At 36.4% G+C, this 18,149-nt stretch overlaps 3 protein-coding genes across 4 annotated transcripts; 1 reads left to right on the top strand and 2 right to left on the bottom strand.

Annotated features, from left to right (window-relative positions):
* Positions 1 to 1,124: 1,124 nt before the first annotated feature.
* Positions 1,125 to 3,432, top strand: LOC21385630 (transcription elongation factor TFIIS). The gene is made up of 3 exons (XM_010104120.2): positions 1,125 to 1,210; positions 1,368 to 1,594; positions 2,279 to 3,432. The coding sequence occupies exons 2-3, from the start codon at positions 1,439 to 1,441 to the stop codon at positions 3,197 to 3,199; spliced, it is 1,077 nt and encodes a 358-aa protein (XP_010102422.1). The 5' UTR covers positions 1,125 to 1,210; positions 1,368 to 1,438; the 3' UTR covers positions 3,200 to 3,432.
* Positions 3,433 to 3,764: 332 nt separating this feature from the next.
* LOC21385631 lies at positions 3,765 to 4,455 on the bottom strand. The gene has a single exon (XM_010104121.2). It carries the CDS (start codon positions 4,394 to 4,396, stop codon positions 3,938 to 3,940), a length of 459 nt encoding a protein of 152 aa, XP_010102423.2. The 5' UTR covers positions 4,397 to 4,455; the 3' UTR covers positions 3,765 to 3,937.
* Positions 4,456 to 5,546: 1,091 nt separating this feature from the next.
* On the bottom strand, positions 5,547 to 15,859 carry LOC21385632 (E3 ubiquitin-protein ligase SHPRH). 2 transcript variants are annotated; one of them, XM_010104122.2, is made up of 20 exons: positions 15,636 to 15,859; positions 14,516 to 15,316; positions 14,206 to 14,412; positions 14,003 to 14,064; positions 13,244 to 13,733; positions 12,755 to 12,955; positions 12,031 to 12,286; positions 11,126 to 11,366; positions 10,845 to 11,014; positions 10,159 to 10,749; positions 9,715 to 9,881; positions 9,204 to 9,420; positions 8,905 to 9,105; positions 8,688 to 8,804; positions 8,221 to 8,463; positions 7,825 to 8,038; positions 7,251 to 7,468; positions 6,835 to 6,986; positions 6,421 to 6,685; positions 5,547 to 6,057 (listed from the first exon to the last, which is right to left on the bottom strand). In XM_010104122.2, the coding sequence occupies exons 2-20, from the start codon at positions 15,307 to 15,309 to the stop codon at positions 5,797 to 5,799; spliced, it is 5,067 nt and encodes a 1,688-aa protein (XP_010102424.1). In that variant the 5' UTR covers positions 15,310 to 15,316; positions 15,636 to 15,859; the 3' UTR covers positions 5,547 to 5,796. The 2 variants fall into 2 exon arrangements, with proteins under 2 accessions (XP_010102424.1, XP_024025293.1); XM_024169525.1 differs by lacking the exon at positions 15,636 to 15,859 and having other exon boundaries at positions 14,206 to 14,407; positions 14,516 to 14,541.
* Positions 15,860 to 18,149: the final 2,290 nt, after the last annotated feature.

Genomic DNA, 18,149 nt, shown 5'->3' on the forward strand with positions numbered 1-18,149 from the left:
AGTAAGAGGTCGACCATTCTAAAAAGCCACAAAGAACAAGTATGAGGTCGACCGTACCCGCAATCGTGGGCGAAAAGGCTTCTGGGAGTGTTTACGAAGTCGAAGCCACACAAGAAGATAAAATCCGCGAGATTTGCTCTAAGATTTGCTATTTATAATTCAAATATTTGAAATTTAAATAGGAAAATTGTCACGATTAATTGTAATCTCTATCTTTTGGGAAACTATCCTAAAAAATAAAGGAAGTAACCCAAATTCAAATAAGGAATGTTTATGGGTGGTGACCTAAGCTATAAATAAGGAAGTATAAGTCAGAAGATCCCAAGTCTCACTTTTAGCAATTAGTGCGTGTATTCTCCCTAAAATTAGTGAAATTTCTCTCCTCTCCACAATGGACGTAGCTCTCGAACTGAGAGTGAACCACTATAAATTCTGTATATTCTTATTTAAATTCTGCTTTTAATTGCGTTTAAAATCATTTAATTCGGACAAAACATTTAAAAATTTATTATTATTCTGTTGACGAATTTTCACTATTCAGAGTGAACCACTATAAATTCTGTATATTCTTATTTAAATTCTGCTTTTAATTGCGTTTAAAATCATTTAATTCGAACAAAACATTTAAAAATTTATTATTATTCTGTTGACGAATTTTCACTATTAACAATACTCAAAATATATTTTTAAAAATATATAACTAAACATAATTTTTTTTTATATTCAAAATAATCTCTAAATAAAATAATTAAATGCAATTTCAAAAAAACTGTACTCTACACAATTCTCAAAATATTTTTATTTTCATTTTCATTAAAAAAACCATTTTAAAAATATTTCCAAACGGACCTAAATTACACAACAAGTGAGAAATGTATAAAATCAGACTGTATGGGAGTTTTAACTCCACGCGCCAAATTTTACGTCGCAGAAAAGAAAAGTAAAAGAGTAACAAACCCTAAGACCAGTTCCCAACGCCAAGGCAAAAGGTAAGCCCTCTCGAACTCATCTCTTATCTCCAATCTCCTCCATCCGTCTTCACACGTGCACCGCATAATAGCCGTCCGATCACACGACTCTCTCTCTTCCTTGTCAAATATATACACACGGCGACCTCGATGCTTTCTCTTTTTTCTTTTTCTTTTTCTGTTCGTATTTTCATTCATCAATTTCACCGCCAGAATAGGAGGAGGACCTTCCTCCGATCTCTGTAAGTTTTCTGCTTTCAATTTTCCATTTTTTTTGTGAAAAATTTGAAGCCTTGAATATATCGATAACGTCGTATTTTGTCGAACAGCGATTTTTGTTGTTGAATCGAGGAATTTGTTTTGATTTGATGTTTGTGTGTTTGTACTGTTTGGTAATAGATTGTTTTGGTTGTTGAGATTTGGAAATCTGGAGTGATATTTGGGGTTCATCAAAGGAGGGAGGAGATAGAATGGAGAGAGAGCTGGTGGAGCTGTTCGAGACGGCGAAGAAAGCCGCTGACGCGGCGGCGACGGCCGAAGGAGCCGCCGACGAAAGCCACTGTCTTGATGCGTTAGGGCAGCTCAAGAGCTTTCCTGTCACTTATCAACTCCTTGTCTCCACCCAGGTTTTCAATTTGCCCCTAAAATTCTTTATTGTTTTTCTCCCAATTTATATGGTTTTTAGAAACATTTAATCTGTGTTTGAATCGAGATCTGAAACATTTTTGTAAAATTAAGATTTGAAAAAATTGGTTGGCTTAGTGTTTGGTGGGGGAGTTTGATGATTTCTTATTTTGTTTATTTTTTGTTTTCCTATTTTCACTTCTGGGTAAAGATTGTTTCAGATATTTTACTTCTTCTTTCTTAAGCAATTCGTAGACGCATTTTGAGCTATATGATAAAGATGACAGCTTTTTCACTGGTAGGGAAAAAAGGAGGCATTTTTTTCTCCTGGAGAAGTTAGGGCTAAAACACATTCGCTATAAACGCTTTATTATATCATAAAACAGGGAACAGGCTGTTCTTATCACCTGATGAATTCGTTTACCCATTGTAGATTGGGCAAGTGGTCGTTGTTTGGGCATTTTTATTTCCCATTGTAGGTGGGGTAAATGGTTGTTTTTTAGGAATTCGTTAATATACTTGGATAGTGTTTTATAAGTACCGACCAAATTGGATCAAAAATTGAACCTTCAATAGATACTTATGTTGCGTTTTTGTGGTTGCATTTTGATTTTGGGGGCAGCAGTCTCTTTGGTTTAACTATAGGAATTGATGTTTGTTTTGATTTTTGACATGTGGTCTTTCAGGTCGGTAAGCGTCTCCGACCTCTCACAAAACATCCTAGAAAGAAGATACAGTCTTTTGCGTCTAGCCTGATTGAGATATGGAAAGACATTGTTATCAAGGAGACAAGCAAAGATATTAAAAACGGAAAATTGGAGAATAAAGCTTCTGTCAAAGTTGAGCCTCCAAGAACCGAGAGTCCCAGGCCAGAGAAGATTCAGAAGACATTCAATGGGAAGGTTGAGAAATCCAAGGCCGAGGCTGTTAAGGTCGAGAAATTTGAACGCAATGCAGCAGAGAGAAAGGTTCCTAACGAGAAACCTTCTCCAGCGAAGAATGTTAAGGTTGAAAAGATAACCAAAGAAGTAAAGAGGCCGACATCAGGTGCTTCTGCAACTCCGAAGCTGACATCTATGGTCAGGTCCAATGATGCTGTGCGAGACAGAGTACGGGAAATGCTTCATGAGGCTTTGTCCAAGGTTTCTGGTGAGGCTGATGAAGAGATGGCGGACGAAGTTAATGCCTGTGATCCTATTCGAGTTGCCGTAACAGTGGAATCAGTGCTGTTTGAGAACTGGGGCAGTTCTGCCGGGTCGCAGAAGGCAAAGTACAGGTCCTTGATGTTCAATCTTAAGGACACAAAGAACCCAGATTTCCGCAGAAAAGTTCTGCTTGGACATGTTGAAGCAGAGCGGCTTGTGAACATGAGCACAGCGGAAATGGCAAGCAATGAGAGGCAGCAAGAGAACAAAAAGCTTGAAGAAAAAGCGCTTTTTGAGTGTCAGCGTGGAGGTCCAAAAGAAGCCACGACTGACCAATTCAAGTGCGGCCGGTGTGGGAAGCGCAAGACCACCTACTACCAAATGCAGACGCGGAGTGCCGATGAACCCATGACAACATATGTAACATGTGTAAACTGCAATAATCGGTGGAAGTTCTGTTAGTCCTTTAGGGTATTTTTGGCCATTGTTGCCAATTGTTTTATCTCACGAGATAAAAGAGGTAGTAGAGATGCCAGTTTAGTTGTTATGTACCGGTGTGATGGTCTGTCACGTAGAATTTTTTTTCTACCATGTTTTTCTTGGGATCAATTTATTCAGAGTATTTTCTTTTAATGGAACCTCATAGTAACTTTGTCCCCAATTTATGTGTGAATGCTATTTACAAGTTCAGTGCCTCTCTCTCTCTCTCTCTCTCTCTCTCTCCGTACCGTGAGTTTTGCAGGTATGATGCTCATGTTCCACATCTTTTAACGGTTAGAAAACTCTCTTTGGTCTCAGTCATCTATGTCATGTAATTTTCTGTCGTATTTTCATCTTCTATTTGTGTATATATGTATTTATCATCTTATATATATATGTGTGCGCGCGCGTATATATATATTTGTTCTTGGGAGGGTCCGAGTGGAGGTTTTAGGTTCTATCCCATATGTTTAATTTAAAGAATGAAACGGGCCTTTCTTTTTTATGGAAGAAAAAAAGGGGGTGTGAACTGCATGAAAACGTGAACTGGAAAAATTCTTATCACAGGATCTCACTCTCTTTGCTTTGTATTCAATGATTGAAACATGAAAATGACTATCAGGCTATCAAAAGTCACTACTTTTCATGACTTCCACAAAACGCTTATTAGAAACAGAATTCACATTCATATACAACACAACTACGGTTGTCATTGCCAGGTCAAGATTCATGGTGATCAGAAGTAGTAGCAGCAGCACTAGTACTTTCCTTGAGAGCCTGGAAAACTCTAGAACTCCTGTCGAAGATCTGAGCCCTGCGGTTGTAGTCGCTAGCCTCTCTCCCTTGGTCCTCCCCCATGATCGCCTCCCGCTCCAAGCACTCGAGAATCTCCACCATTCCTCGCCCTTCGCCGCACTTCTCACTCAACCTCGCCGCCTTCATCCAGTCCGCCACCTCCTCGGCGCTCACCGCGCCCTCGAGCTCCCTCTCCGCCCTCGCCGCCGGTGCCGATCCCAAATTCGCGCATCCAACCGCCATTCTGCGGCGGTTTGCGACGGTTCTCTCACTCCACCGCATCGGAAGCGTTGAATCCCGGCGGTGGGGAAGAAGAGTTTGGCACGGAATTGGAGAAGGGCGAGATGAGCATAGGCTTTGACAAAGAGAGCCTTCCATAGCCATTGATGATAAGACTAGAGAATTTGTAATTGTTCATAAGAATTGAAACGTTTGAGAGATATATATATATATATATATATATAGGCTTTGAGGATGAGATCTATGAACACTTGGCGTTATGATGTGATCTAGCAGCATCTCACGTGCCTGGAGAAGGACACGTGTGAGTCTGTGGATATTACGGCCTTTGGTCTTTTGGAGACGAGATGGCACGCGCTTCGAGACGTGAGGGACACGTCACGTGAGGCTTAGATTTGATTTGATTTGCTTTTTGTCTAGGTTGTTAGTTGTCCAAGGAATTTTCCAGCTAACAAATATAGAAAAAGGAGAGGAAAAAAAAAAAGAAAAAAAAAAGGAAAAGATATGCTTGAGAAGAGAGAGAGAGAGAGATATATATATATATATATATATAGAGAGAGAGAGAGATAGAGAGAAAGAGAGGGGTTGACTGGTGGTGGCAGTTATCAAAACGACAATGCTGACTTTAGAATCCTCTTGTGGGCAAAAAAGTGGGGTCCATCTGATTGGATTACGTTTTGAGCAGCATCTAATTCAACTTGTCAAGTCGAAGTTTGGCCAGTCGGGAAGATGAGGATGGAAATGGAGCTCTTCTGGTAGATTCGTTTTCATTGTCAGATTCATGAAGAATTTTCAGTGCTGAATTGGTCCAATTCCCATTCTTCTTTGCGTATTAAACTATGTTTTGATGGAATTCCGATTCCTTAAAAGGAATGAACTTTTTGCTCAGTATAAAAACTTGAAAAAGAAAACACTTCAAATAAAGTTGAGAGCTTTATATGGTACAAACAATACTACCGATGGTAATTTATTCAAATTCTGATCAAAAATCGAAAAAAATATACACAACTAACAAACTCTACGATTTAAAATACAATTATACGCAGAGTTATTTTTCGTACCATATCATTCTCCACAAGTTATTGGTTACATTACAGAATTAGTGGGGGATTCAGATAATCATTAATAATGTAGAAACTGCTGAAATACAGTAACATTAATATCATGGATAAATTTCTCTATTACAAATACTGTAACTTTCGAGTGCCAGGTGGGAGAGACATGCAGAAGTGAAAGGAAAATATTCATATTGATTCCGATCAGTTTCTATTCTGAATTGGTCTCTAATTGTAGGTTTTTTTTTTTTTTTTTTTTTTTTTTTTTTTTTTTTTGGTTGCTTGGAATTTTTGGATCGATATAGAGTTTGTGAAAAAAGAAAAAGGACAAGAATGATATTTACAGGCATGAAATGGATTGTAACTTATAAGAAAATAGCAAAAAATGGTTAGAGAACCTACAAAGATAGAAAAGAACAATATGCTCGTCATCTTTTAGGAACAACTAATAACTGACGCCTAAGAGTGTCAGAAGATTTCTTCACCGCGTTATGACAAAGTGGATGTCAGGTCGTTGAGTCTTCTCTCAGCTGCTATAGCTGCCGCCACAGAAGGCGGCAAATGTCTCAGACTTTCGGCCTGTTTGTCATCAGTTTCCGGTACAGCGGGTGGCGCTGTTGCAAATAGGGATTCAACGTCTTTGAGTGTAAAAAAGGGCTGATCTTGATTCTTCGTGTTCCCGCTAATGAATGCAGTGGTGTTCCTGCTTCTGTTGAGTTTATATATGCTCTCTTCAACCGTGTCTTTCACCTAACACCGAGGGGAAAAAAAAAAAAAAAAGTCAACAGGTCAAGCATGTATATTGTGTAAAAGAGAATGTACGCACAACATCTTCATCAAGCCCATACTTGAAAAAAAAAAAAAAAAAAAAAAAAAAAAACTAGAACGGTAGACCATGTCTACTATTTAAATTCGTTCCTGATAATTCGGCTTATCAACTGTTTGCAGTCATTGAGCATGGAAAAAGAAAGGTACAGAGAAGTTATATGGATGGGAAAGTGAAACATTCAGTTTTGTATCCATTCATCAACATCATGTTTTATGTGAACAGGTGCTGTGGATTCTTCCTAACCATGCTTAGTTTTGATACAAATATGGGGGTGGTGCACTTACGATGAAACGATGAACCAATGTCCTATTTTGCTGCCCAATTCGGTGGACCCGGCTGATTGCTTGTGCCTCTGCTGCTGGGTTGAGTAGGGGCTCTACAAGGACAACATGCTGTGCTTCTAAAAGATTGAGACCATTTGCTCCATGCTGAATTAGGAGCAACAACACTTGAACAGATTCTTCTTCTGCTAGCTTCCCACGTTTCTTGTGTTTTACTTTTGTGCTGCTCTTCTGTCCTCTAAATGCACTGATGGCCACATGTGATTTCCTGCACGTTCAAAGTCATAATTGCATTAGAAATCTATTTAAGTGTTTGGCCAACTACCATATCAAGCATATATAGCATTATTTTATTTTATTTTTTAATTTACGGATGAAGAGCATAGAATTTGAGATGCTTGGAAAAAAAAATCTTACCTGCCTCCCTTCATTCGAATAAAGGATATATCATTAGCACTAAAGGCATGTTCCAATACATCAAGGACATCATTCCAACTTGAGAAAACGAGAACTTTCGATTTGGGGTCTTTGGACTTGATCCACAATATTCTTCTAGTCACCGCTTCGATCTTCAAAACAGCCCACAGAGAGTAAAACATTATAAACTTGCTACGAGAGGTGTTGAAAATCACGAGTAACATTCTTGTGGCAGGGGGAAAAAAAACAGAAGAAAGAAATTAAATGATCTGCACTTGACTATAGTGCAAAAATGTTGTACTCAAAATCCTAGAGACAGTACGGAAAAAATGAAGAAGAAGAGATGTATTCATAAATAAATAGCAGGCAGAATTGTGTAAATGCACTTTCATAAGATTGGCACTTAAGATATATACCTTAGTGCCGTACGAACCCTGAACTACAATAGACGATCCCAAATTTTCAGGACCATCAGTTGTATGCAGGAGAGAAGAATCACAATTTTCATTTTGTCTATCATCAACATAGGCAATATTCCCAACATCAGTATGCTGTCGACATGTAGGGCACTTTACCCACTTATTCTGAATCTTGTTATCCTGAAGTATTCTCCGTTCAGTCATTCCAAATAAACCTAGAAGAACGAAATAAGAACTCACATGAGTTTACAATGTCTAGTGGATCCACAGAACTGAAAATAGAAGCTCCATCTTTTAACTCAACTTCGTACGTTTTCCATATATGGAATTAAACTTGTTTCTTGCTTATTTTTCTATAGTCTATACCAAGAAAATTGCTCTTCACTGAAAACATCTATTTTCAATTTCTTCACGAAATATCAAAACAATCATAGGCAAATTGAAGATTTTCACCTCTACAAAAAAGTTGATTTTCAAACGAAAAAAAGGAGCTACACTCCAGGTATTCACTCTTGGTCTTGTAGAATCAATATCCAAATTTTGTATTGTAAAATAGGTTATGAGAACTTACATTTACAGCACGTAACATGGCCACATTGAAAAACCATCTTTTTAGTGCTCAACGTTTCTTGACAAACTGGGCATGACTCATCATCAGATTTAGGTATGCATTCACTTTTTTTTTCGGCGTTTTCTGATGTAGCAGCAGCTGCCGCTTCTTCTTCAGTCACTGAGGAGCTGTTTGGACTTTCCAAAGGCAATTTCTGTTTAGCTTGCACCAAACCCTGGAAATAACTCAAAGTGGGTTAACATTAGTGCAGAAGAAAAGAAGGAAATTTTGTGAACACCTAAAGACTATCAGACAATCAGTATATTAAAGCAGCATATTCCAGCAAGAAATCCCTAAGCATGCAGTATATCAAACCAGGTGCACTAAGCTGCAAAGTATGGAACTCGGCTTTTGTACCTTTAAATAGCGAAGTTTTCCTTTAATACATGCCAACAAGTTTAACGCCACAAACTTATCACTAGAGTACTGTACGCTAGCTGAAGGTAATTCGTCTTTAGTTAAAGCGTTCAAAGATTTGTCATCCTCATGAACTTGTAATTGCAGCCGTGTGGTTGCCATCTTTATCTCATCATGAGCTTGCAGAACTTGAGCTTGAGCTATTGCCAAAGCCCTTGCATTAGCATACTCCTTTCTCATGCCCTTAGAAAAGTAAAAGAATAAGAAAAAGGATTAGAGAAAGATCATTGTGTGAAATACATAGCTTAAAGCTCCTGAAATATCTTAACAGATAGATAGCATTCCAACAAAGTGAAGATACGTTTAAAGATCCCCAGGTTCTAGTTTTTCAAATCATTCAACTTAATAGAAATCTTTGTCACAACTAAGTAGTTCCTACTAACAAAATGGAATCAGTAATGCCATACCTCAAGAATCTGCAGATGCTTGGTTGCAGCTGATAAACCCTCTCTTCCTAAGTGAGCCTTGCAATGGCTCTTTATAACACCGAGAACAACCTCCAATTCAGATGGAGATTTTGAAACCTAAAAATCCAAAAGCAATAGGGCAGAAGAGGTGAGTTCACTGATACCGGTTTTAGCATATTAAACATGCACAAAAAGTAGTTTTTGACAGGTAACCGACCACCACTTTTTCTTGAACATCTCTTTTTTTAGATTCTTCATATCCATTGGCAGATGATTTTGATGTTTTATTTGACTGTGATAAGTTCCAATAGAAACGATTAAGTGCAGAGTTTTTCTTCTGCAAATCCAGAGCCTCTTCAGCAGATGTAATCATCCCCCCTTGTGCTTTATTGAGACGAAAAAGTCTTGCTTCATAATGCTGGCGAAGAACCAAATTGTGAATATCGTATCAAAAGAATAGATGAATAAACTGAATGTGTAAAAAGAATCAAAGGTAAGAGATAATTTGTAGCAAACCTTAAACAATTCGTCAAGTTCACACATAACACATGAAGGACCATCACCATTGACTTGACAGTTTTGACAATATCGCACACGTTCAATATCCTCCTCCCTTGGCTTCTCTATTGTCTGATCAATTTCCAAAAGTTGATCAAGTAAGACAGTCCTAGAGGCTTCCAGTAGGTCCAAACCACTCTGGATATGATACTTTAGACCACTTATGGATCGGAAACTAGATCAAAATAATTAAACGTTAATCATTGTCCGCGCCGTGTATTAAAAGTATATTTAATAGTTGTCTTCCATAAAAATTTCTAGGCAGAAGTTTTATTCATGCTCCAGAAACAGAGAACTTTTAGTTTCAAAATTGTAATTTGTACGAAAATTTCCAGCAGTGACACTCATGCTCCATAACCTGGAGCTTTCAGAGCACAATAATTAGAATAAAGAGCCTATTCGGAAAGAACTATAATACCCTACTCAGTAGAAAATATTCTAAGCATTTATTCATGCAATTGTCACTTACCCAGTGGGAATCCTCGATGACCTTGAAGTATTTAGATTTCCTGCTATGGCTTCTTCAATCTTTCTGATTAACTCACTTGAGCAATCTTTATTCTCCTCAGCATTAAGAAGGGCTTCCATCCACCAAGCCGTATGTTGATTTTTTCTTTCACTAATTGCAGAACAAACCTTGACACATACCAAAGAGAAGTTATCAGAAAAAAGAGATACATAAATGATTTTTTTTTTTCATAATAACTGCCCGCTTTAAAGCCGAAAGAAGAAGTGGGAAAAACAAGTACACCCACCCACACACACACACACACACACACACAATATATGGCAGAAAAGCAGATTTGCATGCATAAACTCCAAGATAAAATGAGTGCTTTCAATACATTAATTATAAGACGCAGTGCAACATACTGTTCTCAAGTCCATATTATGGGATGATGGGTTTATATACCTGCATATATGATTTTCTAAAATCTTCTTGAGCAACGAAAAGCTTTGAACTAAATGCAGATAAGAACTTCTGTTTAAAATTCTCACAGGCTGTTCTCAAAGATTCATCTCCACAAGAACTGCATGATGTCAGGGGCACATCACTGCATTCTTGGTTAGCATTTAGAATGTTCTCTTTAATTTCGGAGGTATTATTATCATGTGGATTCCCAGCATCAGTGGCAAAGTTGCCTTTTCCACTCACTTTCCGCCTCTTGAAAACACGTGGTTCAGACTTTCCAATGCCATGTCTCTTGGACAACTCCGTGCCAGGATTTCCAGGTAACAACAGTCCATTTAAGGGGCATTTTCCCAAGCAGTTTGCTCCCAGTGGGAGTATTTCAGCAAGATTATATAGGATGTGAATATTCAACAAAGGGTCCAAGCGAAAATCATCTGAGTGCTCTTCAGCTAAAGCCAATGCTTCCTTGTATAGTGATATGGCTTCAGTAGAGTTTTCCTCAATTATAGCTATCCCCGCAAGCCCATTCAAGGCAAGAACTAACCTCCTAAGAGCTTCCTCTCCTTCTATTTTGGTCTTACTTATAAGAACCTAGAAAACATGAACCCTTAATATATATACACACACATAAACTAGCTTGAGATGTTGAGAAATGAAATAAAAATGCTTCAAAATATGTAAACTACCATTAATATTTCCTCCATAGTCATTGGGGACTGTTGCAAAGATCGCAGCCCAGAGCTTCCTACTTGAGGATGGCAGCAAGCTTGACGAAGCTTCAGGAGTGTGTTCAGAAGCTTTCCAGCCTCCGCATGGGTAATGAAAGGATCAGATGAAGCATCAGACACTGCACAACCTAGCAAACACGAAAGTTATTTTTAAATTCTCAAATTGCCTCCCCTATTCATATTGTTGGAAACAAACTTCTTGAATGATGTTAAAAAACACCACCGCAAAGCTTAACAACCTGAGACTTTTCTTTTGAGGATATCGTCTTTCAGACTCTCAATAACTTCACGTGCAAAACTTGCACAAGTCTCATGTTGCCTCTGATAAAAGTGTTCTTCAACTGGTGAGAAAGTGAGCCAAGAGGTGCACTCCTCCTGAGCAGGAAGCTGTAACTCGTCGGCAACATGCACTTTTGATGAACGCCACATTATTTGTTTGAAGAACTTATGTGTAAACTCCATAGCTCGTACGTCTCTCCTCTGCAAAAGTTAAAACACGAACTTAAAAGACTAACGCAATGTTTAAAACTTGGAGCTCAACAAGGACCCGAGTGGACAGCTGAAAGCCCATCATAGCAGGAAAGCACAAAAACAGAAATAATAATATAAAAAAGGAGGCTAAGCATTGCACTGTGTATTTTGAGTAGAACTATCCAATGGAGTTCGTACTTTGATAAAATGCAGTTTATCAAATTCTATAAAGAAGCCTAAGGCTCATTTAGTTCACGCATTTGAAACCATGATTCTGATTTTGTTACAATACTTTTCTCTCACAAAAAATTTGAATAAAAAAAGTTCCCGCCAATGGGTTCTCTCACAAATTTGAATTCAGAATCAAAATCACTGACTTAAACGCGTGAAACAAACGGGCCACTAGTGAAAAAAACACAGTAAGGTTTTAAATCGATGACAAGTTCAATTCCATAATCGGTAAAGCTCAAAATAGTATCAACAATTTCCAACAAAAAACAAAAAAACTACTTTAGATAGGTCTTTTCACTTATTTATAAACTATACGAAAACTCATAACTTAGACAAGGGCAAAATTTTAAATAAATCTGAAATCGTAGTTTATATAAGCTTCTTCGTAGTATTTTCAAAAAATAGAGATATCAGAATCTTGAAGATATCATCATTCTCCTACCTCATATGGATCCCGCATAACTTCAGTCCACCATCTAGAAATATCAAAAGGGCTTGCTTTAAGAAATCGAAGAAGGCCATATAGGTCATCTAGTTTGCACTGTATGGGAGTTCCTGTTATGCACCAGTGATACTTGGCATGCAGACGTAAAGCCATTTCCGTGGCAGCAGTAGCATTGCTCTCCACCATTTGAGCCTCATCCAAACAAACCCTCCACCAGAATATTCTGGTCAAATAAGTTGGAATAACAGGGTACCTGCAAAAGAAATTGGCTAGCTGTGTCATGAAAACTTCATATCTATTAATATTTTACTAAACCAAAATCTCTGCATAAACGAATCACTAAAAGGAATTAGTTCATTAAAATAAATAGATTACTAAATTCGTTTATTTATTTTAGTAATAAGTTCAAATTACTAAAAGGAATAAATAAATCAAGGACATGCAGTTCTCAATGGCCGAAAAGACGCACACAAATTGCATCTTATTATCCCCGCTTCTAGATCAAGGCAATAAATGTTTCTATAATAAATCTAACGCAAAAGAAATTTTTTTAAAAAACTCAGAAAATCTTCTAGTCTAAATTTTACTGTTTCTGGCAAAATGTTTGACATTATGCTGTTCGATTCCATCATGCAACATCCTTACAAACTGTTTCTCAAGTTTTAAAGCCAATTTTGTGCAAGAACCAATGAAGGTAAGACATCACAAGTTCTGAAAGAACCTCTTTTGGAATCTCATGAAGCGCCGATCCCCTTCATGCCTGTCTGAATCATGTGACAGGTCCTCCTTAAGTACATCATAGGTAGTTAAAACAATGTCAGCACTGACGAGTTCACCGATGTCAATTACAGATTCATTTGAAAGAGATGTGTCCCTCACTCCTTCATAGACACACGTTTTTAAGGATCCCGGACGTGTATGGCTAAGGTAACAAATAACAAACAAACGAGTCAGTTTGGTAGGACTTGCATTAGGAAAAATATATACAAGTAGGAAAATTTTTAAACCATTCCAAGGATGTGATTCCATCTAAATTGAGTTGGCATTGATAAATCAATCATATATTGAAAGAATTATAACTACGCAGCTGATATACAGAGCATTTAGATACAAAGTTTTATCCCATAAATAAAATGTTATTAAGCAACACATTGGTTTTGAACCATAATGCTCAACTTAATGAATGGGATAGTGTAATCAGAAAACATACTATAGGATTTCAGCATGCCACTGAGGCAATATAGGAGCTGGACAGACTATCAGAGTGGCACCAGTCGCTATAGGAGTGTCAGTAGCTTGCATGAGTTCTGAACACAGCTGACAAATAAAATGTCCATCTCTTTCAACTATGGTGGCTGTGTTCTTTCTTTTGTGCTTTTGCTTCTTAGCTGATGAACTCCCTTGGGATCCTTGTCCGTCAACAACTTCACGCGATTTTATAGGTTTTCCTTTAGATGAATAACCAACACAGTCTGCATGTTGCCATGCATCACACATGTCACACTGTACCCAAAGGCCTTTATATCTGCGATTTTCACTCACAGCTCCACAAACACACTCAACACGCTCCCTTTTCAATCTTCTAAGACACTTGGTGGTTTGCATTTCAGTATCAAGAAAGAGGCTCTCTTCAGATGCTGCCTTGCGATGAGCAAAGATACAAGCAAGCAGTTCAACAGTTTTGCCCAAGCCCATCTCGTCTATAATAGTCAGAAATAGAAATTATTAAAAATATGTTTGATAAAATATGACTATTTTGGACTACCAGCTTCATAATCATAAATTCTCATTTTACTGGATCCATAAAACCATCAATCTTTATAAGAGTCATGCTGCTAACACCACAAAAAGATACAAATTTCTTACAACCTGAATTCTGATCCAGGCAAAACATGGATTGAAAAACACAAACACCCCAAGACATTTTCATTATGAAGACATGCCAGAGAAAGTAGAGTAGTGGGATTACCAGCAAGAATACCACCAAAAATGTTTGCTGAAGAATGCTCTGGATGCAAGGACACATTTCCGCTGAAAATGGTACATAAACACATCAGACGTATGTAGGAGGAGAGGGCTTGCTATATATTACAACCAACATGCAAAAAAAAAAAAAAAATACTAATAATAATAATAAAATAAAATTAAAAAAAAAAAAAGATAAATATATACCTGAATGGGTTGTAAAACATTTTTGAATCGGTACCCAGAAATTCCACAGGTAAACATAATGGTGAGGACAACTGACTTTCTCCACTTCTGGGCATACTTTGTATACCTTCTTTCTCACGTTGCACCATCCAGTAAGCAGCCCGGCGCTGATATGGCCTCAACTCAGGAAGCAAATCGGGCAAGTCTTCTTCAAGCATTGCATCTGTTCTATACAGAATATACACCAAAGGAAAATTAAAACATAAAAACCTGGAATTAAATGAACCATAATCAATACTGTTGCATAAATGAAAACATCCTGATTACTCACTTTGATGGTTTAATGGCCTCATAAAACCCAGCAACATCAAACCTTCCAATTTTCTTTTGGTCTGCATTACCATCTGCCACATCAGTTTCTACTGATACACTAACTTCATATCGAGCCTCCGACGTCATTACTTCTGGCCGCAACCACGACATGACATTAATCATACTCTTCTTCCACAGCTGCCTAGTATTGTCCATAAGCGATTCGCAAGCATCAAAGGCGCTCCGAAGAATCTCCACCCTCAACCTGAGGGATGGCAGTGCCACATCTGTCGAAAGTCCAACCTCCATAACCGGCCTCAATGTCATAAACTTCAAACTTGCCAAGTGCACAAGACCAGAAATACCCTCATCCGGGCCGTCAAAGCCACCCGAAAAAATCACCAGGCACGCATCCACACCCTCCATAGCGGGCTTTTCAACAAACTCAATAAACACATCCGATGAGGGCAAAACAGGCCAATGACCTAACTTGATTCTATCAACATATTCACTCACATTGCACAACCTAAACCTTAACGAATACTTATCATCCCCACACAAATCCACACTCAATTCACGACCGGAAAACCCTTCTCCGAACTTCAAATCAATCAAAACAACCTCGGAAACATCAAGGTGGTCGTCCGAAATCCAACCGGAACGATCAACTTCCACGAAATAAGGTTGATCAATCTCCTCAAATTCATTCTTCTGCGATCTCTGGTTTTCCAATTCCGCATTCTCAGCAGCATCATTACCACCCAAAATTATCCCACCGGACCGGTGAGGTCTGCTTTGCTTCCTTCTACCCATTTAATTACTACGCGCGAAAAAGGCAACTAATTAATTACTCAAATTAAACTAAAAAATTCTGAAAAAAAAAGTCCAGTGTAAAATTCATGTGCATACAGGGAAGAACCTTCGCAATTTGAAAATATATACATAATATATACACACACAAAAAAAAAAAAAAACTTGCGTGCCAATCAATCTTACGATTCAGAATCACACTCTATGAGCGAGAAGAAAAAATCAAACTTATATTCTCAGTTCGTTTAGCTTCCAGAATTGGACGATTAAAACTCGTACTTTAAAGAGAAAAAGAAAAGAAAAGAGGAGAAGTTTTTTCGTATCGGAACCTGAGAATTGTGTGTTAGTTTGGCGAGGTGGAAAATCCAGAAGCGGCCATTGGCGACAGTGGAGAAGGCCGGGGAGGAGAGAGTGAAAGTCACGCGCGAGTTGGCGAGACGTGAGCAAGTGTATGTCTGGGATAGCTAAGCTTAGAGGCTTGGTTCGTCCTTGGTTTCTGTGTTGTACTTGTAACTTTGAGTTTCAAGCGTCTTTCGTGCTAAACCGATATGGCACTTGGTTCAATTGCAGTTGAGAAATTTAAGGAGGAGTCAAAGAATGTCGCAAGCTTTTTGTTCTCTTTTCTGCGAATATGAGGAATGTAATTCGTCCGTCATATTTCTTAAGTCACGGTCCACGTAAATTACCAGGATAAGTATTTTGTTTCACGGACTAAATGCCAATGAGCTAATTCGATTATTATTATTATTTAGAAAATAACGAGCCGGAAAACGATATAATATTGTATCAAAAATAATATTTGATATTATTACAAACGTAATAACAAAAATATATATGCAGTATTAGAGTCTAGAATATATGTAGAGATATATGCATTATAAAACAAATTTAATGTTATTACAAACATATAAATAAATATATACATATGCAGAATTGGAATATAAAATATATGTATATATACATATATACATTATAAAACAGTAACGTCAATTAGATCAAACGTTATCTCTTGTTTAACTGCATGATAGGAATGTTAAGGAATCAAAATTAGTGAATATAATATTTAAATAGGTTGATAAAATTTTAATACAGATAATGTATAATTAAAGGATAAAAAATATTAATATTACCTTGACTTTGGTTGAAAGTTCTGCTGATTTTGATTCTGAGCTGAAATTGTGAAATATTATTTACATATGTATATAAAACAATTTAGAATATATTTCATAGTAAGTAGTATACAAAAATTTTGGACAAAAATATGTAAAATGAATAAAACACAAAATTTAGTTGTAGTAAAAACAAAGTAACATCTGTATATAAACTTTAAGTAAAACGTTAATATGGAAAATGTGAATGAATTATAATAGGTAAAAAAAAAAAAAAAAAAAAAATCTATGCCATTCTTTCGTGATCTTTTGGTCCTTTCTTTTTCAATAATTTTTTTTTTTTTTCATTTTATAGTCTGTTTTGTATTTTATATTCTTATGCAAAGTTTTTTTTATAATGTTTCTAAATATACAATGGTTTTCCCATTTTTGTCTCTTTTTATGGAAGGATACTATTAAACCAATGAAGCATACATTAATATTATTACAGTGTATTTACATATTAAATAATAGTACCAGATACCAACTAAAACATGGTAAAATTCATTAAAAATACCTAGAAACCAACTGATGCCGAGAATAGATAAAAAAGGATGTACAGATAACAATAGAAAGCATCAAACGATTGTTAATGAAGGAGGACAGTAAGTAATAGAGAAGGCAACTATATTTGCTTTTCGATGTCTAACACGTATTCTGCTTGAAATAAGCAAAATACAACATAAAACGTTATAATGTAATAAATATTTATTATGATAATTACGTTTTACAAAAGACAGGAAGTTTAAATAGTCATTATAGTACACTTAGGTAAATAACCGTATTACATACACACTTTCCATAAATCTATAAAAGAAATGGTGCTCTCATTTCCTTCAATTTGGTAAGTATGAAAACAAATATAGTTAAATTAACACATATAAAACAAATATACAATTGAACATTGAGTTTTTATGTCAACAAAAGATAAAGAAAGAATTCCATCAATCTATAAAAGAAATAATGCTGTCATTTCTTTCAATTCGGTAAGTATGAAAACAAATATAGTTAAACTAACACATATATAACAAATATACGATTGAACATTGAGTTTTTCTGTCAACATAAGATAAACAAAGAAAAAATTATAAATTAAATAATTAGTTCTGTTATTTATCTCTTAATCTTAGCTGTATATATGATATATACTGAAAATAGGACCTACCAATGTACTTGGCTACCATCTAAGTAATTATAGGCTTTATACCGAACATCAAAAAATAGATTATCATTTAAAATCTAATCTTACAGAAAGAGTACAAATTAGTGACATTTAAGAAAAAATAAGTAAGTTAAAATATAAGGACAGAAACATGAATCTAAAGTACTAAAGGATGAAAGTTATTAAATATAAAAAACATAGCAAATGATAGAAAATAATGTCCGAAAATGTGTGAAAAATGTTAAAACAACATTGACTTGAAAGTGAAAAAGTTACAAAATGATTACAAAAAAAAAAGTAATAGCTAACTGATAAAAAAAAAAGTAGTAGATAAAGACATAACCAAAATAACTCGGGCAACATCAAGAAGTGCCAAGTCTCTATAAACAATTACATGATATATGCGTACAGTAGAAGAAAAATACATTATCACCACCAAGAAAAAGTAAAAGGTTTAAAAAAGCTATGTTTTTAAGAAGTGAAAAACTATACGTATACATACATATATAACACTGTACAGTGAACAGTAATAT

Source organism: Morus notabilis, unplaced genomic scaffold (genome assembly GCF_000414095.1).
Source record: "Morus notabilis unplaced genomic scaffold, ASM41409v2 Scaffold517, whole genome shotgun sequence".
Taxonomy (NCBI): domain Eukaryota; kingdom Viridiplantae; phylum Streptophyta; class Magnoliopsida; order Rosales; family Moraceae; genus Morus; species Morus notabilis.